This window comes from Chiloscyllium plagiosum, unplaced genomic scaffold (genome assembly GCF_037043375.1).
Source record: "Chiloscyllium plagiosum isolate Xiang-an unplaced genomic scaffold, Cpla_swu_hap1 HiC_scaffold_5, whole genome shotgun sequence".
Lineage (NCBI taxonomy): Eukaryota > Metazoa > Chordata > Chondrichthyes > Orectolobiformes > Hemiscylliidae > Chiloscyllium > Chiloscyllium plagiosum.
Window position 1 is genome coordinate 49,649,562 of NW_028270143.1, and position 26,453 is coordinate 49,676,014.

General features: G+C 41.1%; 1 protein-coding gene and 1 long non-coding RNA gene across 3 annotated transcripts in view; one reads left to right on the forward strand and one right to left on the reverse strand.

Moving 5' to 3' along the window:
- Nucleotides 1–9,644: 9,644 nt before the first annotated feature.
- LOC148149923 (uncharacterized) lies at nt 9,645–18,391 on the reverse strand. The gene is made up of 2 exons (XR_015757183.1): nt 18,096–18,391; nt 9,645–9,946 (listed from the first exon to the last, which is right to left on the reverse strand). It is a non-coding gene; the product is annotated as an uncharacterized LOC148149923 (long non-coding RNA).
- Nucleotides 17,473–26,453, forward strand: part of elp2 (elongator acetyltransferase complex subunit 2) — a 149,684-nt gene continuing 140,703 nt past the window's right edge. Inside the window, exons 1-2 of one of the 2 annotated variants that reach the window (XM_043689953.2) lie at nt 17,473–18,319; nt 25,092–25,170. In XM_043689953.2, the coding sequence (XP_043545888.1) occupies nt 18,185–18,319; nt 25,092–25,170 (214 nt within the window). In that variant the 5' untranslated portion in view covers nt 17,473–18,184. The remainder of the gene's footprint in view (nt 18,320–25,091; nt 25,171–26,453) is intronic. The other variant, XM_043689952.2, reaches the window with a different exon arrangement.

A 26,453-nucleotide genomic window follows, 5' to 3' on the forward strand; every position in this document is an offset into this window, starting at 1 on the left:
CGGGCATTGGATAGGTATATGGAGGATAGTGGGTTAGTATAGGTTAGGTGAGCTTGGATCGGCGCAACATCGAGGGCCAAAGGGCCTGTACTGCGCTGTATTCTTCTATGTTCTATCATCTCTTTCTGATCCAATGTCTGCAGTGAAGCTATAGCTTCTCAAGTTGTATGCATATATCTGCCATTGCAATGATTTACCTAATCATTTACGTTCTGTGCACACTCAAGGTCCCAAGCTACCAGGCTGTGTTGAGAGAATTCAACAGCTCTGGCAATGATTGACAATTTCATCAAAGTAAAATTTGTCTTCTGTTGTTTCATCTTGAACTTCTCTTTGGGTCTGTATTTACTTCTGGCTTCACCAGGTTTTTCACTTGTGGAAAAGTAGTTTGGGGTTCAGTGTGACATTAGTGTTTGGACAGGACTACTTTCCATGTCCTCAGTAGGTATATTTCTCGACTCAAGAATTGTATTGCACAAATTTACAAATTAACAAGTTTTGGACAAGATCATTTGATCTTGTACAAAACTCTCTTTGGCAATTTTCAATATTGCCTCAGCTTTTCCATTTTATGAAGGAGAGTGTGTGGTGTTAAATTTCCCAATTTTTTTATGAAGCAGCTGAATTTTTCTCTTGTGCACTGACTGCTATTGCTGCCTATCAGAACATTTGGAATAACATGAAATGTGCTTTTAAGCATTCTATAATCCCTGGGTAGTCATTGACATCAGCTGGTCTAACTTATAGTGTCAACAATGTCAAGATAATAGATCCTGACAAAAATAAAGAGGGGATAATCGAAAGTGGCTCTTCAGCTGATTTTGCTTGGTATTCAATACGAGTTTTGCATAAACTGGTGTGATCTTTAATCCCATTGTTCATGCTTGGCCAATGGAACATTTCCCTTGTCTTCTTTCGATTCAATTCTTGATGGCTTTAATAAAAATGTTTCAGCATCTTTTTGGAGCTTTCTTAGAAACAAATATTGCTTATACAAGATGCCATCTCAGGCTATTTCTTAATGTGTGTAAGTCTAATACCCTCTTCTTGCAACAAGTGACTCCTTGATATTTTCAGGTGTTATCTTTCCTCATCACTTCCTGCAATACTTGGTGAGTTATATTTTGCGTGTTTTGCATGATTTTGGCAAGATGCTTCACTTTCAATAAATAATCTGTTGGTTGGACAGTTGTCTTTTATTGATTCTGAAGATTTCACACACTGGCTTGGCACGGGGAGTGCAGCTCTTGACAGCATGTCAACAACATACATCCATTTCCCTTGATTGTATTTCACATCCTGATGATATGTCTGCAAAGTAGCATTCTTTGCTGAAGTTTAAGAGCAGATATAGTGGTTTGAGTTAGATGCTTTGTTTTGTGGTTGCATTCCACTATTACTTTGTCTCTCCAACAGGTATTGATCAATATGATCATTAGCATAGACAGTAGCCAGTACACATTCTCTGTCTAAGTAAAACATCTTTCAATTTGCATTAATGGTCTGAATGCAAAAGCAATTGGTTGTCTTTCCCATCTAAGTGTTATACCAAGCCCTGTCTTGCTGGTACCACACTGCAACGTGACTTCATTATTGCCAGTTTGGTACCTCAGCACTGGTGTTGTCCACGCTTTCTGTTTTGTTCTTGTGAAAACTGTTTTTTGTTCTGTGCCAGAATACCACTGCATATAACTTGCAGACACTTGAGTAAAAGTTTACATTCTGATGACAAATATTTGCTGGATAGTTTACAAATTTGATTACTGTTTCATTGCTTTCACATTATCATCGTTGCATTGCTGGTATAGCTCTGATCTTACTTGTCAGAATCCACGCAAAATCATTTTGCTGTCAGTACCTGACATGTATTTGATTTCAGGTCCATCATCAATTGTATCTTTTTCTTGTTTGGCTTCACTTTCATCTTAGCAGCTCTTTTAAACAGTTCCACTAGACTTTGACTACTTTCTGTGATGTCTTCTTCCACAGTGTCTCCAAATCCATAGATGCAGATAATCTACAATATCTTCCATTCTTGGAAGATCACTGACTGTCTCTTCTTGTGTTGATACTATCTTGGAGCAGTGGAACTGCTGAATGGCTGGCAGAACCATCTCTACCCCCCAAACAGTGTCCAGAATATAGTTAGATAACTGCTGTTTCTAACCAGCTTCACTTGCCAGTAACAGCCCTGTCTTTCAGGCTGTACTTGAGGACAGCTGAAAAACTCTTTTGTAGATGTTGTCATCCACTTTGAGATGATATCCACCATAAAGACACACAATTCTTGCAAAAACATTACTGTATTATTCTAGAATTTGTTTGGCAGCTGATGGTTTATCGACTGGCAAACACAACTGATCTCTTCTAGCATGTTTAGAGTTAAAGTCCAATTTTTAGATTTGTTTCAGCTATGGTGAGTGAACATTGCATCACATTCATTAAATGAAACTCCAGATCTTCATTCTTCCCAATGCACTGGGCACTTGACTTCATTTCTCCTTCTGGGATGAGCATCTTTGCATTACATAGTCTGAAACATATTTCATTTCTAGGGTACCATCTTGAGCCAATTCGCACAGATCTACAAAATTCATTATGTTCATGAAGCAATGTGTTGTCTGACATTTCACATTCACTTGATGGTCTCCATATGCAGTCTTCATTTTAACAGTCACTAATTATTTATCATCTTTAGACCTAGTACTACCAAATTTTATATGATGCAAAGTAATTATTCAGAATCATTGACTGACATCTCTCCAACAACTATCTTCACTTAAAAACCGAAAGAATTGCAGATGCTGGAAATTAGAAACAAAAACAGAAATTGCTAGTAAAGCTCAGCAGGTCTGGCAGCATCTGTGGAGAGAAATCAGAGTTAACATTTTGGGTCCAGTGTCCTCCTTCAGAACTTCATTTGCCTGTTTTGCTACTTTCTAGCTAAACACTTTGGTGAAAATTGATTCAACTTCTTGCAGTTGGAGCTGCTTTCCTATGCTGGATATGTTTTCCTTGCTTTTGTATAATGTCTTCCTCAAAATTTACATCCTCTGGTCTTTCTTCTGGTTTGTCTGCAACTTTTCCAATTTTTCAAAAATTCTTGTTCAGTCTGGGATGTCTTTCAGGGCAATGCAAAGCCTTACACATTCTCCCATGAATATGCTCTGCCTGAATATTGAGTATCTAATTACTTCTACATATAACAATAGCTTCCTTTGATCACCCAGCATCGCCCTCTAGGAAGGGCACTGCTTGTCTCTGGCCACTTGGGTGTTTCCTTTCTTCCTGGTGGTGAAAATTGAATAAAGAGTTGTATACTTTGTGTCTTTCAGTGTCTCACACCTGCACACACACAACATAGTGCTTGGGAGTGGTAGTGTGGAGGTTTTATATATAAAAAAAGAGTGATAGAGGCTCTGCTCACTCTGAGGGAGCTGGATCAGTAAAGGACTTTGCGTTTGGGGGGCAGGTTAACCTCTGTGCTGTTGTTTATTGTTGGGGGAAAAATAAACAGGAGTGTCAGAGGTTCTGCTCACTCTGAGAACTGGCTCTGAGGGAGCTGGATCAGGGTTAAGGACCCTCTATGTATAAATAAAGGGTGACTCTGTGATGGCATACTGGCCTTTATGGAGTTATTTCAGGAAAAAAAAAATCAAACCTAGGGATAACAGTGAGGACTATGGCAGCAGAGGAGCTGAGAATGAAGAAGATCGTGGAGGTAGCAGTTGTGTGGATATGTGCTCAGAAGCTAATTTTGGGGTCAAGCCAAACACTGACAAAAAAAAGGAGAAAACAAACAATAGCTTCCTTGAGAGTAAGGTTCTTCTCTCTTAGTATGGCAGGATCTCTTAAATCTAGGCTGATCCTATCTCTGATAAGAGAGTGTGATGAAGTGAGAATGACTGCCTTTGACATCAAGGCATCATATGATGGAAAGTGGCAACAAGGAACCCTAGCAAAACTGGAGTCAATGGGAATCAGAGGGAAAATTCTCTGTTGATTGGAGCCATACCTAGCACAAAACTAAATGGTTGTAATTGTTTGAGGTTAGTAATCTCAAATCTAGTACACTAGTGGAGGAATGCCTCAAGATAGTGTCCTTTTCCCAACTACCTCCAACTGCTTCATCACTGATCATCCCCACCCCTCCTCCCCATCATTGCACAACATTCAGCATATTTGCAACTTATGGTGCACCCAACACCAGCTCCTCGAAAACCGTGTTAGGGAACAGGAGCTGGAGTCGGATGAACTTCGGATCATTCGGGAGGCAGAGGGGGTTATTGACAGGACTTAGAGAGGTAGTCACTCCCCAGATAAAAGAAAAAGACAGATGGGTGACAATTAGGGGACAGAAAGGGAACCGGCAGGCAGTGCAGGGAACCCCTGTGGCCATTCCCCTCAACAATAAGTATACCATTTTGAATACTGTTGGGGGGGAAGACTTACCAGGGGAAAGCAGTGGGGCACCTGCTCCTCAGAAGGGAAGGGGGAAGAGGAGCAGAGCAGTAGTCATTGGGGACTCGATAGTTAGGGGGGCAGATAGGAGGTTCTGTGGGGACGAGAGAGACTCACGGTTGGTGTGTTGCCTCCCGGGTGCCAGGGTCCATGATGTCTCTGATCGTGTTTTTGGGATCCTTCGGTGGGGGGGAAGGGAGAGCAGTCCCAAGTCGTGGTCCACATTGGCACCAATGACATAGGTCGGAAGAGAGATGGGGACTTGAGGCAGAAATTCAGGGAGCTAGGATTGAAGCTTAGAGCTAGGACAAACAGAGTTGTTGTCTCTGGTTTGTTGCCCGTGCCACGTGCTAGTGAGGTGAGGAATAGGGAGAGTAAGGAGTTGAACACGTGACTACAGGGATGGTGCAGGAGGGAGGGTTTCAGGTTTTTGGATAATTGGAGCTCTTTCTGGGGTAGGTGGGACCTCTACAAGCAGGATGGTCTTCATCTAAACCAGAGGGGTACCAATATCCTGGGTGGGAAATTCACTAAAGCTATTAAGGTGGATTTAAACTAATACAGCACGGGGATGGGAACCAAAATTGTAGGACAGGTACAGAAGAGGATGAGAGTAGGGAGTTCCCAAATCAAGTATCTGACACTGGCAAGCGAAAACCTGGTTTGAAGTGTGTGTACTTCAACGCAAGGAGCATCCGAAATAAAGTGGGTGAACTGGCAGCGTGGGTTGGTACCTGGGACTTCGATTTTGTGGCCATTACGGAAACATTGATAGAGCAGGGACAGGAATGGCTGTTGCAGGTTCCGGGATTCAGATGTTTCAGTAAGAACAGAGAAGATGGTAAAAGAGGAGGAGGTGTAGCATTGTTGATCAGGGACAATATTACAGTTGTAGAAAGGATGTTTGGGGACTCATTAACTGAGGTAGTATGGGCTGAGGTTAGAAACAGGAAAGGAGAAGTCACCATGCTGGGAGTTTTCTATAGGCCTCTGAATAGTCCCAGAGATGTAGAGGAAAGGATAGCAAAGATGATTCTTGATAGGAGTGAGAGAGGCAGGGTAGTTGTCATGGGGGACTTCAACTATTCAAATATTGACTGGGATCACTACAGTACGAGTACTATAGATGGGTCAGTTTTTGTCCAGTGTGTGCAGGAGGGCTTCCTGACACAGTATGTCGACAGGCCTACAAGGGGCGAAGCCACTTTAGATTTAGTACTGGGTAACGAGCCTGGCCAGGTGTTAGATTTGGAAGTAGGTGAGCAATTTGGAGACAGCGATCACAATTCTGTCAGGTTTACTTTAGTGGTGGAAAGGGATAGGTGTACTCCACTGAGCAAGAGTTACAGCTGGGGGAAGGGAAATTACAATGCAATTAGGAAAGATTTAGGAAGTGTAGAATGGGGAAGGAAACTGCAGGGGATGAGCACATTAAAAATGTGGAGCTTATTCAAGGAAAAGCTCCTGTGTGTCCTAGATAAGTATGTACCTGTCAGGCAGGGAGGAAGATATAGAACGCATGAGCCGTGGTTTACTAAGGAAGTGGAATCCCTGGTCAAGAAGAAAAAGAAGGCTTATGTTAGGACAGAATGTGAAAACTCAGGGTGCTTGAGGGTTATAAGGAAGTCAGGAAAGACATAAAAAGAGAGCTCAGAAAAGAGTCAGGAGGGGACATGAGAAGTTCTTGGCGGATAGGATCAGGGATAACCCTAAGGCTTTCCATAGGTACGTCAGGAATAAAAGAATGACGAGAGTTAAATTAGGGCCAATCAAGGATAATAGTGGGAAGTTGAGTGTGGAGTCAGAGGAGATAGGGGAAGCACTAAATAAATATTTTTCGACAGTGTTCACTACAGAAAATGAAAATGTTGGCGAGGAAGATACAGAGATACTTCCATCTAGACTAGAAGAGATTGAGGTTCACAAGGAAGAGTTTTTAGAAATACTGCAGAGTGTGAAAATAGACAGGTCCCCTGGGCCGGATGGAATCTATCCTAGGATCCTCTGCAAAGCAAGGGAAGAGATTGCTGAGCCTTGGCATTGATCTTCAAATCATCATTGTCTACAGGAATAGTGTCTGAGGACTGGAGGATAGCAAACGTGGTTCCCTTGTTCAAAAAGGGTAGTAGAGACAACCCTGGCAATTACAGACCAGTGAGTCTCACTTCAGTTGTTGGTAAAGTGTTGGAAAAGGTTATAAGAGATGGGATTTATAACCATCTAGAAAAGAATAATCTGATCAGGGACAGTCAGCACTGTTTTGTGAAGGGTAGGTCGTGCCTAACGAATCTCATCGAGGTTTTTGACAAAGTGACCAAACCGGTAGATGAGAGTAAACTGGTTGATGTGGTGCATATGGATTTCAGCAAGGCATTCGATAAGGTTCCTCACAGTAGGCTATTATACAAAATGCGGAGGAATGGGATTGTGGGAGACATAGCAGTTTGGATCAGTAATTGGCTTGCTGAAAGAAAACAGAGGGTTGTAGTTGATGGAACATGTTCATCTTGGTGTCCAGTTGCTAGCAGCGTACCGCAAGGGTCGGTGTTGGGTCCACTGCTGTTCGTCATTTTTATAAATGACCTGGATGAGGGCTTAGAAGGGTGGCTTAGTAAATTTGCAAACGACACTAAGGTCGGTGGAGTTGTGGATAGTAACGAAGGATGTAGTATGTTGCAGAGAGACATAGATAGGATGCAGAGCTGGGCTGAGAGGTGACAAATGGAGTTTAATGTGGACAAATGTGAGGTGATTCACTTTGGCCGGAGTAATCGGAATGCAAAGTACTGGGCTAATGGTAGGATTCTTGGGAGTGCAGATGAGCAGAGAGATCTCGGTGTCCATGTACACAGATCCCTGAAAGTTGCCACCCAGATTGACAGGGTTGTTAAGAAGGCATACAATGTTTTGGCCTTTATTAATAGAGGGATTGAGTTCCGGAACCATGAGGTTATGCTGCAGCTGTACAAAGCTCTGGTACAGCCACACTTGGAGTACTTTGTACAGTTCTGGGCACCGCATTATAAGAAGGATTTGGAAGCTTTGGAAAGGGTGCAGAGGAGATTTACTAGGCTGTTGCCTGGTATGGAAGGAATGTCTTACGAGGAAAGGCTGAGGGCCTTGAGGCTGTTCCCGCTAGAGAGAAGAAGGTTGAGAGATGACTTAATAGAGACATACAAGATAATCAGAGGGTTAGATAGAGTGGACAGGGAGAGCCTTTTTCCATGTATGGGGACGGCAAACACGAGGGGACACAACTTTAAAGTGAGGGGAGATAGGTATAAGACAGATGTCAGAGGTAGTTTCTTTACTCAGAGAGTAGTAAGGGTATAGAATGCTTTGGCTGCATTGGTAGTAGATTCACCAAGTTTAAATGCATTTAAGTCGTCATTGGACAGGCAAATGGATGTACATAGAATAGTGTAGGTGGGATGGGCTTCAGATTAGTATGACAGGGCGGCACAACATCTAGGGCCGAAGGGCCTGTACTGCGCTGTAATGTTCTATGTTCTCAGATACCGATCAGTTCATGTCCAAACTTAACTAGACTGGGAAAATATCCAGACTTGGGCTGAAAAGTGGCAAGTAATATTTGTGCCACATAAATGTCATGTAGTGTCTAACCATGACCACCAGACATGCAATGGCAATATCATCTCTGAATTTACCATGAACTGACATTCTGGACGTATCCGTTGACCAGAAAGCAAACTGAATGAATCATATGAGTACTGTGGCTACAACAGCAGGTCTGAGGCTTGGAGTCTTGCTGCAAGTAATTCACCTCTTGACTTCTTAAATCCATTCACCAACTAAAAGGCACAAGTCAGAAGCGTGCTAGAATACTCCCCACTTTCGTGGATGTGTGCAGTTCCAATGACACTTAAGAAGCTTTACACTATCCAGGACAAAGCAGCCTGCTTGCTTGGCACTACATCCACAAACATTCATTCCTTTCACCACCAATATCAGTATCAGCAGTGTGTATGATTTACCAGAAGATCTGCAGAAATTCATTAAGTCTCATTCAACAGCACTCTCTAAAACCCACACCACTACAATCTAAGAAAAAAGGCAGCAGCACATACATGGGAACACCAGCACTTGCAGGTTTTCGTCTAAGCCATTCACTATTGTGACTTGGTCATAGCATTGTGTGTCCAGATGTACTGCAGTGATTCAAGAAGGCAGCTCATCACCACCTTCTCAAGGACAACTAGGGATGGGCAAAAGATGCTGGTCTAGCCAGCAATACCCAAATCCCATTAATCATTGAATTAAAAAAAATTTTTGCTGCCTTCGATTCTTTTGCTAGTTACCTTAAATGTGAAGAAGGGTAACTGTACCCGAAACATTAACTCTGCTTTCTCTGCACAGATGTTGCCAGACCCTCTGAGTTTTTCCAGCAATTTCTGTTTTTGTTTCTGACTTCCAGTAATAATAGTTCTTTGGTGTTCTTTTTCCCATTAATTCTGTGCCTGACCCTTCTTCCACTGGAATAGTTTCTCCTCACTGATTCTTTCAAAATATCTAATGATTTTAAACATCAATATTTATAAACACAATCAATGAATAAAAAGTCATACTCGATATACCAAACCAGCCACCAAATAAGGAAGTCTCGCTCTCCTGATGAACTTGAAGACTGTTCTGAAGTATTAAAGTGTGTTTTCAAAGTCTTCAAAATCTCTCCTGTCTGGTTTTTTATTCTTTGGTGTGATCTAATTTTCAATACATGTGGAAGCATTCTTTCCCCAGCACTGATAGCAGGATTGCTACACTTGCATAGTTAAGTATTTTTAGGTTGTTCAGTAGCTACTTCAAAGCATTGCCTCTGAGAATGGCAAAACTCCAATTATGTTTAATTCCTCCTTTAATTTCCATGGAAGCTGGGAGTGGAAAATGCACAGCAATTTTGACTCACACCCCATAAGTTTAAAGTTGCAGGCAGCTTTCATCAGAAGATCATTCAAATGTTCAACTAACAATTATACCATACACAGTACTTTGCCCATTGCTCTACCCCAAATTTCTAAAGAGCTTCTTTGAATCTCCTGCTGCAACCTTGACAAAGCATCAGTGAAAAACTCGGGAGAAAAGATGTAAATAGTTGTTTTCATAAGGTCTTCAATGGTAACACCCACACCTTATGATGAGAAACACTTGACAGGAATTCTACTTAATTGCTTTTATAATAAACAATACAATTTATTGTAAACAATATAAGATTCTGTTTTGATGCTCACTTGTCTGTACTCCTCCTTACAGCTCGCAACAAAGAAAAAGTTACAAAAGGAAATGTTCAGTTTCTCTAATGGTTGCCCCATCGCTAACATAGGCATAAAATTATAATCAAACTAACAAATGAGAAAAGCTCAAAGTAAAAATTCAAAAGCTCAAAACTTGGCAAATGAAGGACAAGTCAATAAAACTGATTGAAGTAATCTCATGCATTCAGATAGCAGCCATATGTACAGGTATTAAGCTGTGGAAATAGAAGAGATCCATGTTACCATAATGTTGCTGAACATATTACTTAAAATGTGTAAATTTCCATGTCAGGCCCTTTGAAATAATTGAAATGTCAGTTTGGTGCATTAGGGAGGCAGCTGATGTCACAACAAATTTGGGCAGTGCAATAAGTCTTTTGAATCACAGTGCAATTGGTTGCACAACAGCAATTCTGTTTTTCTTGAGTTTCTCTGTCTAGACATGTGACAGTAAAAAATAATCTTAGCCAAATATCTATAACATATGTTTAATATCTTATGCCTTCTCGGACTTTGGTTTACAATATATTAATTTTTTATAAACATGCCCAGAGCTTGATATCATCAATAAACATATGGTTTAGTAATTGCGATGTCTGTCTCTCTTGACAAATTTCTCACAACTTTTAACAGATTTTGTTGACAAGGATGGGATTAAAATGCTAAAGCTGAATGAAAACAGTTTAGTTAGAAATTTCAGTGTGACACAAACAAAAGAGAATGGAACTTTAAGATAAATTAATACATTTATATTCTGAAACACACCCCTCACAATGCGTTAGAGGGCACTGGACTGAACTTTTTTGGTGATCCAGTAGCAGGTATAAAGTGCGAAGCCAGAGTTGGCAGTGCTCAAACTGCAGAAATATGCCACAAAAAGGTGGAGACATACTTAGAAAAATGGACTATAATACTGACATCTGCCCAATAATATGGAAAATTGCTCAGGTATGTTCTGTACACATGAAGCAGCACACAACCAACCTGGCCAGTTACTTCCCTATCAGACTATTCTCAATCATGAAGAAATGATGAAAGGTGTCATCAAGTGCTATCAAGCAGCACCTGCTCAGCAATAACCTGCTCAGTGACGCTTAGTTTGGGTTCTGCCAGGGCTCCTTTGCTCCTGACCTCATTATAGACTTGGTTCAAACATGGACAATAGAGTTGACTTCAAGATTGCATCCGACTGAGTGTGGCATCAAGGAATCCCAGCAAAACTGGAATAAATCATTATATGGGGCAAACTTTCCACCATCTGGACTCATATCTGGCACATAGGAAGATGGTTGTTGTTGTCAGAATTCAGTGATCTCAGCTTCAGGACACCTCTGCAAGAGTTCCTCAGAGTAGTGACCTTGGCCCAACTATTTTCAGCTGCCTCATTAATGAGCTTCACTTCTTCATAAGGTCAGAAGTGGGGATCTTCACCGATAATTGCACAATATTCTGGACCATTCACAATGCCTCCAATACTGAATCAGTCTATGTTCAAAAGCAATATCCAGGCTTGGGTTGAGAAGTGGCAATGACCACACAAATGTCAGACAATGCATCTCCAATAAGAGACAGTCTAATCAGCATCCCTTCAATGGTGTTACCATCACTAACTCCCATACTATCAACACCCCTGGGGGCACCATGGACCATAACTCAACTGGACTCGTCACATAAACACATTGGCTACAAAAGCAGGTCAGAGGCTAGGTATACTCACCAGCCTGTCCACTACTTACAAGGTACAAGTCAGGAATATGATGGAATACTCCCCTGGTTGAGTGCAGCTCTAACGACACTCATGTAGTTTGACATCATTCAGGATAAAGCAGCCTGGTTGATTGGCACCATTTCCACAAGCATCCATTCCTTCTATCACCAATGCTCAGTAGAAATTCATAAAACATCCTTAGATAGCTCTTTCCAAACCTATGACCACTTTGATCTAGAAGCACAAGGGCAGCAGATAAATGGGAACATCACCACTTGCCAGTTCCCATCAAAGCCACTCACCATCCATACTTGTAAGTATATCATTGTTCCTTCACAGTTGCTGGGTCAAAAGCCTGGAATTCCCTAAGGACATTGTGGGTCAGCCTATAGCATGTGAACTGCAACTGTTCAAGAAAGTTCACCAACACCTTGTTAAGGGCAACTAGGTCTGGCAATAAAATGCCGGCCCGCCAGCATGTCCATGAGTAGACAGGTTCCAAGAAGCAATATAAGAGGTATTGACCCTTACTGGAAATGGGGAAAAGCCAGTCTAAATTTATGAGGTGGATCAATGTGAAAACATGACAGGTGTACAAGGCCACCTTCTTCAAACAGATCTATTCTGTTAACAAAACAAAAGTTTTTTTCAATGCTTGAGATAGCCTTTTCCATCAGTTTGCATTGCATCAAGTGAGAGTAAATAGTGACACACATGCAAGTGCTGACATGCTACTATTTTCAGTCTTAGGGACATGCACAAGTCGTGGATATCTATGGTCCAAACCATAATACCTTAATTTACCCTAAACTAAACTCTAAAGTCCTAAAATGTAATAATCTTATAACCCTCATTATTGTAATTTCCACATTATGGTCTTTTAGTTTTTCCAGGAGGACGTTCTGGAATACTTCAATCAGAATGGTGATGATAACCAATTCCATTATTTGTTTCAACAGTTCACCTTCAGAGAATTTCCATTCTTTTACTTACTTTCTGCACTGGTTAAGAATGTCATCCAAGCCCTCATTGGCTTTCTGGCTATGCCACAAGCTCCAGGTGATCTACTCTGCAATTGACTTACAACATTCAAAAATGTATCCTGCTCCATTTTTCTTACATCTGAAATGGAAATTTCAAATTTGTTTACATTATTGTCCATTTGCCACAAGTTTTCGTATTCACCTTATCTCTCAATATCTCCTGGTAATTTGCTGCTTCTGCCTATTCTAATTATGTTGTATATCTTTGTGTCATCAGCAAATTTACATCTGTGAATTTATATTATATCACCTTCGTCAATAATCATTACAGTGCATAGTTGAGGTTCTAAGACAGATCCTTGGGAGAAACCAGTACACATGTTGCCAATTAAAGTGCTGCTACATATCCCCTCTATGTCCTACAGCCAATAAGGAGGTTAATAATATGTCTTTAACTCCATTAACTTTAATTAACAATCTTTTATGGACGTCTTGTCAAATAACTTCAAGAAGTCAAAATTAACATCCATTGACATTTTACTGTCCACTAAAGTCACCACTTTAAAAAGTTTCATCTGGTTTGCCAGGTATGATCTATCTTGAACAAATCGATGTTGGCTACCGCAGAATGCTGAACATTTTGAAGGCATTCAATCCACCCTATTCTTAATTATAGATGATGGTAAGGGGAAGTGTTGGTTTGCCAGCAAATCTTAAAACAAGACTTCCCAAATTCCTGAACTAGTCTATGTGTCAAACAGGCCTGAACAGTCAAAGTGATATACAGCATGGAAACAGATCCTTTGATCCCACTATATGCCAGCATATGGCCCACATCTCACTAAACCCTTCCTATTCACATACCCATCCAGATGTCCTTTAAATTTTGTCATTGTACCAACCTCCACCATCTCCTCTGGTAGGTCATTCCACAAATGCAACACCCTCTGCATGAAAAGTTGCTCCTTGGGTCCCTTTTAAATCTTTCCCAATTTACCTTAAACCTATGCCCCACTAGTTTTGGACTCTGAGGAAAAGACCTTGACTATTCACCTATTGACTATCCATACCCCACATGACTTTATAAACTTCTAGAAGGTCACCCCTCAGCCTCCGGTGGTCCAGGGAAAAATAGCCCCAGCCTATTCAGCCTCTCCCTATAGCTCAAACCATCCAACCCTGGCAACGTCCTTCTAAATCTTTTCTGAATCCTTTCAAGTTTCATGGAGGTATCTTTCTTAAGGGGAAGTTAGAATTGAATCCAAAGTGGTTGCATGTAATGTATTTAGATTATAAGACATATGAGCGGAAGTAAGGCCATTTAGCCCATCGAATCCACTCCGCCATTCAATCATCGCTGATGGGCATTTCAATGTCACTTACCTGCACTCTCCCTGTATCCCTTAATTCCTTGCGAGATTAAGAATTTATCAATATCTGCTTTGAAGATATTAATGTCCCGGCCTCCACTGCACTCCATAGCAATGAATTCCACAGGCCTACCACTCTCTGGCTGAAGAAATGTCTCCTCATTTCCATTTTAAGTTGACCCCCTCTAATTCTAAGGCTGTGACCACAGGTCCTAGTCTCCCCGCCTGACGGAAACAAATTCCTAGTGTCCACCCTTTCTAAGCCATGCATTATCTTGTAAGTTTCTTCTAGATCTCGCCTCAACTCTCTAAACTCTAATGAATACAATCACAGGATCCTCAGTCAATCATCGTATGTTAGGCCTACCATTCCAGGGACCATCTGTAAAATCTCTGCTGGACACACTCCAGTGCCAGTATGTCCTTCCTGAGGTGTGGGGCCCAAAACTGGACACAGTATTCTAAATGGAGCCTAACTAGAGCTTTATAAAGTCTCAGTAGCACATTATTGCTTTTATAGTCCAACCCTCTTGAGATAAATGACAACATTACATTTGCTTTCTTAACCATGGACTCAACCTGCAAGTCAACCTTTAGAGAATCCTGGACTAGCATTCCCAGATCCCTTTATACTTTGACTTTATGAGTTTTCTCACCATTTAGAAAATAGTCCATCCCTGTATTCTTTTTTCCAAAGTGCAAGACCTCGCATTTGCTCACATTGAATTTCATCAGCCATTTCTTGGATCATTCTCCCAAACTGCTAAATCTTTCTGCAGCCTCCCCACCTCCTCAGAACTATCTACCTGTCCGCCTAACTTCGTATCATCGGCATACTTTGCCAGAATGCCCCCAGTCTCCTCATCCAGATCATTAATATATAAACTGAACAACTGTAGCCCCAACACTAAACCCTGCGGGACACCACTTGTCACTCGCTGCCATTTCAAAAAAGAACCTTTTATCCCAATTCTCTGCCTTCTATGCGAAAGCCAATCCTCAATCCATGCCAGTAGCTCACCTTGGCCCTCACCTTACTCAGCAGCCTCCCGTGAAGCAGCTTATCAAAGGTGTTTTGGAAGTCTAGGTAGATAACATCCACCAGGTTTCCTGGTCTAACCTACTTGTTACGTCTTCAAAGAATTCTAACAGGTTTGTCAGGCACAACCTCCCCTTACTAAATCCATGCTGACTTGTTCTAATCCGACCTTGCACTTCCAAGAATTTAGGAATCTGATCCTTAATGATGGATTCTAGAATTTTACCTACAACCGAGGTTGGGTTAATCGGCCTATAATTTTCCATCTTTTGACTTGATCGTTTCTTGAACAAGGGGATACAATAGCGATTTTCCAATCATCTGAGACTTTCCCTGACTCCGGTGATTTTTGAAAGATTACAACCAACACCTCTGCTATTTCTTCAGCCACCTCCCTCAGAACTCTAAGATGTAGTCCATCGGGGCCAGCAGATTTATCAATTTTTAGACCTTTTAGCTTTTCTAGCACTTTCTCTTTTGTAATTTCTTTGTTATCGTATGTTGGCTTTTGTAGTCTTCCCAATCTTCTGATTTCCCAGTGCTTTTGGCCTCTCTATAGGCTCTCTCTTTTTGTATGATACATTTCCTGACTTCCTTTGTCAGCCATGGCTGTCTAATACCACCCCGCCCCAGCAAAATGTTCCTCTTTGGGATGAACGTCTGTACTGTGTCCTCAATTACACCCAGAAACTCCTGCCATTGTTGCTCCACTGTCTTCCCCACGAGGCGATTTTCATCAGTTCCTCTCTCAGGCTCTTGTAATTACCTTTGTTTAAATGTAACACCATTACATCTGATTTTGCCTTCTCTCTTTCAAACTGTAGACTGAGCTCTACCATAGTATGATTGCTGCCACCTAAGTGTTCCCTTACTTTAAAGGTCTTTTGTAAAGTCTGGCTCATTACATAGAACTAAGTCCAGCACAGCCTGCTCCCTTATGGGCTCCATCACAAGCTGTTCCAAAAAGTCATCCTGTAAGCATTCCATGAATTGCCTTTCTTTGGATCCACTGGAAATATTATTCACCCAGTCCATTTGCATATTGAAGTCCCCCATGATCACCATGACCGTGCCTTTCTGACATGCCTTATCTATTTCCTGGTATTGAGACTTAAATATGATTTCGTCCTAGAGTAATTTATTTGGTTACATTTATACATATTGGGATTTAAAAACATTTGCTTTTATAGAGTGAGGAGAAAATGTTTCCTGTGGAAGAAGGGTCAGTAACCAAAGGACAAAGAACAGGAGCCAACAAGAGAAAAATATATTTTTTTAATTAATTAATTCAGGTGTTGTGGCTGACACTGGCTCATTCAGCATTTATTGCCAACCCCTAGTTGTTCTCATGGTAGTGAGTCGCCTTCTTGAATTGCTGCAGTAAATTTGCAGTAGGTCAATGATGCCATGAAAGAGGAAGTTCCAAGGTTTAGACCTAGCAACTCTTTAGGAACAGCAATGTATTTCCAAGTCAGGATGTTGTGTGACTTGGAGGATAACTTGCAGGTGATGGTATTCTCATGTATCTGTTGCTATTGTCCTTGTAGATGCTAGTGGTTTGGGTTTGGAAAGTGATCTCTATTTGGATAATTCGGTGGTCATCATGCAGCTGGTACGTACTGCTGCTATCGAGCAATGGCGGTAAAGGAAGTACAGTTTTGTGGATTTGGTGCAAGTTAAGTAGGTTGCTTTATCTTGGACAGTGTTAAGCTTGACAGTTAGAGTCATAGAGATGTACAGCGTGGAAACAGACTCTTCGGTCCAACCCGTCCATGCTGACCAGATATCCCAACCCAATCTATTCCCACCTGCCAGCACCCAGCCCATATCCCTCCAAACCCTTCCTATTCATATAGCCATCCAAATGTCTCTTAAATGTTGCAATTGTACCAGCTTCCACCACATCCTCTGGCAGCTCATTCCATACACGTACCACCCTCTGCATGAAAAAGTTGCCTCTTAGGTCTCTTTTATAACTTTCCCCTCTCACCCTAAACCTATGCCCTCTAGTTCTGGACTCCTCGACCCCAGGGAAAAGACTTTGCCTATTTATCCTATCCATGCTCCTCATAATTTTGTAAACCCCTATAAAGGTCACTCCTCAGCCTCCGACACTCCAGGGAAAACAGCCCCAGCCTGTTCAGCCTCTCCCTGTAGCTCAGATCCTCCAACCCTGGCAACATCTTTGTAAATCTTCTCTGAACCCCCTCAAGTTTCATAACATCTTTCTAATAGGAAGGCTGTTGCAGCGAGGTGATGAATTCTTGTTGTTTGGATGCCACTGTCTGGAAAGCATGATCAATAGAAACTTTAAAAACAAAATTGTCTAAGTATTTTAAGAAAGATGATGATGGAGTCCTGGAAAAGGACAACTGGTGTCCTTTTGTGCTCATCATTCCACTCTGGTGGGAGGAAAGTTCCTTCTTTATCATATGATAACAAAATTAGTATTTATTTTAAAATCCAGAACTAGAGGGCATAGGTTTAGGGTGAGAGGGCAAAGATTTAAAAGGGACCTAAGGGGCAATTTTTCTCATGCAGAGGGTGGTGTGTGTATGGAATGAGCTACTGGAGAAGTGGTGGAAGCTGGTACAATTACATTTAAAAGGCACCCAGATGGGTATATGAAAAGGAAGGGTTTAGAGGGATATGGGCCAAATGGGTCTAGATTAACATAGGATATCTGGTGGGTAAGGACAAGTTGGACCGAAGGGTCTGTTTCCATGCTGTACATCTCTATGTCTGTATGGTTGTAAACCATTTTCAGGCAGTACTAGATAGTGTCAGGTACAAATTTGGCTGGTACTCAGTCTGAAAACGGCTCTTCTCTACATTTGCTGCCTATCCTGCTGAATATTTCCATCACTTTTTGCTTTATTTCCAGGTTTGCAAGATCCACTGTCCTGTGCAGTGTTTAATTCGCGAAAAAGATCGATGAACTCTTATCACCCAAGTGCCCATTTATACCCCTTTGCGTTTGAAATAAAGCACAACTCATGACTGTTGCGTTAAAATCTTTGATTTGGGAGGGCTGGCATGGTTTGCAACAAGGGAAGCAAACTATTTTTGTATGATCCAGAAACATCTGTGGAGAGGAAAACATTGTACGGCGGTACACTGTCGGAACTGTGGAGAGATGAAGCTCGGTTGGCTGGTACGGTTCTCCACACTGCTGGCAGTAGCTTTATAGCGCAGTGTTTAATCAGGCCACCGCCTACCTAACCCGGACAACTTGCTGGTGTATTGACGCCTCATGTAACCTACCGGCACGCCGCTGTTAGCCTGTTTCTCCGTCCTCTCCATTTCCCTTCGGCGACGCACCTCCCACACCGGGGTCAGAGGTGACGCACGGGATGAAGATGGCGCCGCCCGTGGAGACGGTCCACGTTGCTCGCTGTGCGAACCGCACTCCGCACGCGCTGTCCTGGGGCCGAGGGGGGCGCGTGGCGTTCGCCAGCTGCCGCTCGGTCGTGCTTTACGAACCGGAGGTAAATGTCTCTTTGTTTAAATCGGGGCAGTTTAACCGTCAGCAGTGGCGCGAGCCGCCGGCCACGCAAGGAGCGGCCTGCCTCTACCCGTCTGCTCCTAGAACTGGGAGGGACAGTTTATTGTCAATCTGAGCCATGTAGGAGGGGTGGAGCAACGGAAACAGTTTATTGGAATTTTGAGTTTAAAGTTGTGAAGAGGGGCGGACGTGCTCCGAATGCGTACGCTGTACACTTAAGGTTTGCAACACTTTGCCTCCTTCACCGAGTGTGTTCCTCACTTTGAACCTATTCCTGTTAGTTTTGGTCCATAAATTGTCCTGTCTGTATTGCTATGCTACAACTGATGTGTTTTGCACCCCCAAGCTGATTGAAAATTCCATTGCAAGTCGTGCAAAAGAGAGCAGTGTCAACTAACAAACACTGAAATTGTTCGAGAAACTTCAGCAAGTCTGGCAGCATCTGTGGGAAGAAAGCAAAGCTAACGTTTCAAGTTCAGTGACTCTTCAGCCTCACATTTTTTTTGTACACCTTGTACAACGTTTTCAAAGTTAAAAATCACACAACACCAGGTTATAGTCCAACAGGTTTAATTGGAAGCACCCTAGCTTTCGGAGCGCAGCACCTTCATCAGGTGATTTTTAACTTTGTACACCCCAGTCCAACACCGGCATCTCCAAATCATGACAAGGTGTACAAATCTTTTATTTTTTTGTTTTTACACTATTGTTAATTTTTTTAACCCCCACACTACCACCTAACTGCGATAGTGCTTATTTTTCCCCAGCACCCATGTGTGTGTGCAGGTGTGAGACACAGTGAAAGACACAAGGTGCAAGAATCTTTTATTCAATTTCCACCACCAGGAAGAAAAGAAACACCCAAGTGGCCGGTGATAAGCAGCGCCCTTCACATCAAAGGGCAATGCTGTGTGATCAAGTAGTGAAGGGGAATACTCTCCAGTCTGATTTCCAGCACCCACAATTGTTTGTTAATTCAAGTAGCTATTTAGTCCCATTGCAAGTATGTTTTTGTAACAAATAAAGGATAAAACTCAAAACGACTAAATATTCTGAATGACTTTTTTTAATCCAGGGTTGCTGGAGCAAGTATGAAATTACTGCTTAATTAAATTTAAGTTTTCATTAATTTGGAGTGTTGGCAATAATCAAACGTGTTTTGTTCGAAGGCAGGTCATCAGGTTCATTATCTGATTTTCAGCCTGAGCTGTTTTCTCTAGGATTCTTCTGTGGTGATTTGCTAGAATCCAGAGCGTGCTTAATCTGGAATGGGAATTTAAACATACACTGTGACATTACTTTGAAACAGTCAACAGGTCAGGCAGCATCTGCTAAGAGGCATACATTTGATGTGTAGATAAATTATCAAATGAGAGATGATAGTATAACAGTCATGTCATTGAAAGTGTAAAGCATTTTGTCCAGGTTGAAGCCCACATTGTTGCTCAGGGAATATAGGTTCAATCACAAATTTGAATTCAACCACTGTAATAGATTTGGAACAACAAGCTGGGCTGTCATATGCTAACAGTGATCAAATATTGTAAAAAAACCCCATTGGGTCTATTAATGTCCTTTTGGAGAAGGCAATCAGCTGTGCTTGCCTGGTCTGGCCCACCTGTGATTCTAGCTCACAATAATGTGGTTGACATTGAACTGTCCCAAAATGAAAGGTAATTAGAGATAATTTTGAAAGTAGCATGCTGTCCTGAGCCATAAATAACACTGATCGAGGCTTTAATTTCCTTTCCCAAGCTGATCAGGAATCTTTCCCACTCTTAGGACCTGCTGTTGTATGTATGCTGAAAGGATTTTGAGATAGATACTCAAATTATTTGGTTGCATTATTGCAACACTTTTCTTGGTCATCAAGTCCTGGCATGGGATTTTAACTCAGAGCTTCTAGCTTGGAGACAGAGATGCTACCAGTGCAATACAACAAATATGCTATTGCTTCCTAAATGCAATTCTTCCTTCCCATTACATCATGTTTGGGCCATTTTAATCTGTTTTTTTGTCAAGCCTTAGCACTGAATCAGCTCTTACCAAAGACACAGATGACATCGTCTATGAGCGTGATGAAACAAATTTATTTCTCCTCCTCATTCTTAACCTATCTTCAGTCCTTAACATGGCTCACGATGTTACCCCTTTCTTAATGGTATTCATCTTTTCTCCATTCCTTCTTGACTGGGTACTTATCTGGATGCATTCCAGTCTATCCAGTTTGAGTGAGAGATTCGCTTGTGTGGAATTTCTTCATTCTCTTGCATTATTAATTAGCAATTCCCTAAGGATAAAGTATTGGCCTTACCTCCTTGGCACTTGGTGACATCGCCCAAAGCCATAAAGTTAGGTTTGATACACATGTGGTTGGCACCCAGCTGTACCTGTCAATATCTCTCTACTATTCTGTTGATTTGTTATGTCCTTTGTTTAACATCCAGCACGAGATGGAAAGATGATTCCTCCAATTAAATTTTGGGAAGCCATTGTGTTTGCTATCTTGCAACAAAGTCCATGGGGGTCTTTCTGGTCACTGTCTGAGAATGAAACAAGCTGTTTGCAATCTTCGCATCCTTTTGAGATAAATTATTGTTCCCATATTCACTTGATTGTTAGGACTGCCCATTTACACTCAAGAGAATGTACTATATTTGTCCATGCTTCATCTTATTGGCTGCTGACATCCTCTTCTATGCCTTCTGTTAAATTCAGATTTCACTTTTCTAGTATTCTCATGGCCTATAACCCAGCTGCTGCCCTCCATAAGTTCACTCAAAGCTCTTCTGCCAGTATCCCAACTTGCACTAAGCCTTGTATATTAGTCAGGCCTACGCTTTCTGATGAAAATTGGTCCTTGGTTTGAAGACTCCTTGATGCAGAAATTCAAATTTTCAAATTCCTCCAAGGCTTCCTTCCTCCCTACCTCTGTAACTTAGTCCATTCGAATGATCCTTCAAGATATCTATATACTTCCAGTTCTGGCCTCTTACATCTCCCTGGTTTTCATCAGTCTACCACAGTGGCCATACTTTCAGTCTGGAATGCCGTTCTGAAAATGAAAATGCTTGGCCATCTTTTTTTGTCCTTTTAAGAAGCTCCTGAAATCTGTAACCATCCTTCAGAGTCATAGAGATCAACAGCATAGAGAAAGGCTCTTAGGACCATTGAGTCAAAAACTAACACTTAACTGTTCTAATCCCATTTTCAAGCACTTGGCCAATTGCCTTGTCTGCCTTGGCATCGCATGTGTACATCTAAATACTTCTTAAATGTTATGAGGGTTTCTACCTTTATCATCCTTTCATCAGTGAGTTTCAGACCCCTACCGCCTCTGGCTGAAACATTTATTTCCTTCAATCCCCTCTGAACCTCCTGCCCCTCAAATCCATGCCCCATGGTCATTGATCCCTCCACCAAGGAGAAAAGGTTTTTCCCATCTAAACTGTCTATGCTCCTCATAATCACAATCATGTCCTCCCCTCAGTCTTCCCTGCCCCAAGGAAAGCAACTCCAGTCTGTCCAATTTTTCTTCTTTGATGATACTAAGATGTGTAATTTTCCCTGATTTTTAAAAAAAAAAAGAGCTTGAGACAGAGGTTTCGAGCACTTTGCTTCAAGCCAATAAAATAAACAGTTTGTGAGGCATCGGGGCTTTATATAAAAAAAAATGATGGAGCATTAGAAGCAACTTGAGTGGGAGTGGTCAAGCTCCCACTGAACCGGGATTTTTTGTTTAGCTTTCAGTAACTGTTGGGGTTGTGAAAGCTGCTAGATCTCTCTGTCTCGCTCTCTTTGCTGCAGCTAGAATTGTATGGGAGACAATCTATTTTATTGACTTTGCCTTTGGCAAGAGTGTATTTTTGGGACGTTACTGTATTGGAACAGTTAATGAGTAGTTTATTATTTTAAAGATTTTGATAGAATTACAATTAAGCCATTTTTCTTTTATTTTCAATTTGTCTGTAATTTAACTATGGCATATGAATAAAAAGTATGTTTTGCTTCAAACTTGGTAGTTTGACCAATTGAATTGCATCCGGATCACAATGTGCTTTTAAAAGTGGCGAGTGCTTTTAAAATAAGAAATAGTTAGAGTCCATGCTACCTCCTTGACATGTTTTGAGGGATTTGGTCTGATCCATAACACTTCATAATTAAATTTCTCTAGCTCAGACAATATCCTGGTAATTCCGAGCCTCAGGTTCTGAAGAAGGGTTGCTGGACCCGAAATGTTAACTCTCATTTCTCTCCACAGATGCTGCCAGATCTGAGTTTTTCCAACAATACCTGTTTTTGTTACTGATTTCTGACATCTGCAGTTCTTTCAGTTTTTTTAACCTGATAATTATCCTCTGCACCCTCTCTAGTCCAGTCACATCCCTCCTAGAATATGAATTCTAGAACTGCACATAATACTCTAGCTGTGGCCTAACCAACATTATATATAGTTCCAGCATTATGTCGCAGCTCTTAAATCCTATGCCTCAGCTGATTAAGGCAAGTATACTGCCTTCTTAACTACTTTATCTATTTGTCCCAATATCAAGGGATTGATGGATGTGCATACCAAGGTTCCTCTGATTCTTGGTGCTTCTCAGGGTTCTACCTTGCATCATGTATTCCCTTGCTTTGTTTGTAGTACCCAAGTGCATCACCCCTCACTTATCTGATTGAATTCAATTTGTCACTGATCAGTTCGCTGTACATCTCTATGACTCCATCAGTCTAATATATCTGCCTGTAATTTAAGGCTAACCTCTCCTCCCCCAACTATTTATCACCCACCAATTTTTGTATAAATTCGTAAACTTATTAATCAACCCTCCAATATTCAAGTTTAACTTGTTTAAATATGCCATCAGTAGTAGGGCCCCCAACACTGATTCGTGTGGAACTCTACTGGAGTTACTGTTTCCTACCACTCAGCTAATTCTGTCTCTAATTTGCCAAATTTCCTTTGATCCTGTGGGCTCTTACCTTCGCAATCAGTCTCCCATGCAGGACTTTACCAAAAGCTTTACTAATATTTAAGTATATTCGTTCAATGCATTGCCCTCCATACACACCTGGTTATCTCTTTGAAAAATATAAATCAGGTTTGACAGGCATGCGCTCCCCTTGACTAAACCATGCTGACTATTCTTGACTAATCCTTGCCTCTCCAAGTGTAGATTAATTCCATCCCTCAGGATTGCTTCCAATAATTTCCCCACCACTAAGATTAGACTGACTGGCCTGTAGTTTCCTGGTTTACTCCTAGTTCCCAATGGTGTTACTTTGGCTGCCCTCCAGTCATTTGGCACCTCTCCTGTGGTCAGGGAGAAATTGAAAATTATTGCCAATGCCACTGCTGCTTCCTACTTTGCATCACTCAACTGCCAGGGTAACACTTCTTCCGGCCCTGGAGATTTATCTAGTTTTAAGCCTGCCAGACCACTCAGAGCTTCGTCTCTAGCTATGCTAAATTCTTTTATTATACCATCTTCTCCCTGAGTAAAAATTCTGGATTAGTGGTGCTGGAAGAGCACAGCAGTTCAGGCAGCATCCGAGGTGATTTCAGTGCCCAAATTGTCCCTTTCACTCATGAACATCAACGCAAATTATTCACTTAGAATTCTGCCCACGTGCTCTGGCTCCATGTACAAATTACCATTGTTGTCCTAAATGGGCCTTTCTTTTTGTAGTTATATTTTTACTTGTAAAATAACTTAAGATTTTACTTTATGTGCTTGTTCTTTCATGCCCATTTTGCTTTCTTGATTTCCTTTTCAATTTTCCCCTTGCACATTATATGCTCTGCTTATTTGCGCCTAGTTTTTGCCAGAAGGCTCCATTTTTGCTCTTTATCCAATCCTGTATTTGCCTTGTCCGGGGTTCACAGGACTTGTTGGTCTCACCTTTGTCTTTGTCGGAAGACGTTGGCCCTGTACTCTTCCCATTTCCTTCCTGAATGCATCCCACTACTCTGACACAGATCTAACCTAAATCTCTGGCTTCCCCCAGTTTATAACTTGGATTTCAGGACCATTCTTGTTCCATAACAATCTTGAATTAAATGTGATGAAAGACTTAAATTATTGCGGGATGTGGGATGTTCTAAAAAATATCTGAACCATTTGGGTTTATGAGCAGGGTACAAATAGTGATCCAAAATGAGTTGTCTATGCACATAGTATGAGAAATAAAATGTGTGAGAAGTGTAAATTCAGAGCAAAGAGTGTGATCTCATAGTCATTGCTGTAACCCCATTAAAAGCTGGATATGATCAAGAGCTAAACATTGTAGTTCATAAAATATTATGTGGCTAAAATATTTTAATCTGCACAGATTGGAGGAGTAGAAGAACTCAAGTACTGAGGATAATGTGACATTTTCCCAGAACATTAACAGACTTTTTGATGAATAACAAACTGGATTAATTATTAGCTATTCTACTGAAAAGAACTATAGTGCAAATAGAGATCATAAAATGAATTAATTTGGTACTACTTTTGTAAAATTAAAATGGATGTCACATACTGTTGAGTATCAAACTAGGCAAACTGATGTTCAATTGGGTAAAGCTTTGTGCCTTTTAGTTTTTCACTGATTAGTTGGCATACACCTCTGCCTTGATTTGGCTTATATCTATCTTATATCTGAGCTGAAAACCAAGTACACCATAGGCAATTGTAGTAATATGTATTAGTGCTATTAACTGATCACTCAACAAGTTGTCTTTGCTATTTTAAATGTCTTTGGTCCAACAGAAAGCAAGTGTGACTGAAATTCTGAATGGACATAAAGGAAGAGTTAACTGTGTGCAGTGGGCTCATAGAGATGATTGTGGTAAGTATTGAAGAATGGTGTTATTTCTAACAGGCAAAGTGAGCATTTTGTTGAGAAGAAAATAAATCAAAAATTGTAATTATGGATTTTATATTGAAAGTTTCATAACTTGAAAAGCTATTTGATGCAGGTTGTATGTTCTAAATTGCTAAATTTGAACTGTTTGATACTAGGACATTGCCTCATATATTTTTAATCTCTCAGTTTAGAAGTATCTGAGGGACTTGAATTCTCAGCTTCTGACCTAGAGTTAGGGACACTACCACTGCATTAGAAGAGCTCTAAGATATCGCTTGCACATTACAGTCATTCTTGTTTTTTGCTCCTAGGAAATTAACTTCTTTTAAATTATTTCAGCTCTCTTTAACATTGCTGGATTATCACTATGGAATTCGATTTCTGATTGGGTTGCCTATTCAACTTTAGAATTTATGAGCGAAAAATGTGATGGATGAGAATTTTAGCAATTTGTTAAGACAACATCTCATTTCTAAATATTTTTAATCACCCTGTCCAGATATGTTATGACACATGACTGGGGTTGGTAGGACTTGAACCCGGAACCTTTTATGTAACAGTGGAGACAATATCACTATGCCATGAGAGTCAAAGTTGTAATTATTTTTAATCAATCCTTTTGGACATAATATAGCTCAGTTAAAGGCTGACAACTTAACACATTCTCCTGCATCCCTTGGGCTTTAACTTTTCTTAACATCCGCTGTGAGGGTCCTTTTCAAATGCTTTCATAAAATCCATGCAGACAACATCTGCTGCACTATCTTTATCAACCCTCCCTGTTACTTCCTGAAAAGTTTAATTATGTTAGGAAGACAGAACCTTCTCTTAACAAAACCACACTGACTCCATTGATTAACCTGTGCTTTTCCAAGTAACAGTTAATTCTATCTCTCAATATTACTTGCTCACCTGAGATCAGACTGGAGAACCTTTAATTATTTGGCTTGTCCCTTGCACCCCTTTTCAGTAATCATCCAATGTCCATACACCTCCAATCCTGTGGCATCTCTCCTGTATCTAGTGACGATGTGGAGATACCGGTGTGGGACTGGGGTGGGCAAAGTTTAAAAATCACACAACACCAGTTTATAGTCCAACAGGTTTATTTGGAAGTATAAGCTTTCGGAGTGCTGCTCCTTCAGGTAGCTAGTGGCGCAAGGTCATAGGATTTAATGTAAAAGATCAAAGTGTCATACTGTACTTTTACTATAAATTCTATGTCCTATGATCCTGTCCCACTAGTTACCTGACGAAGGATTTGT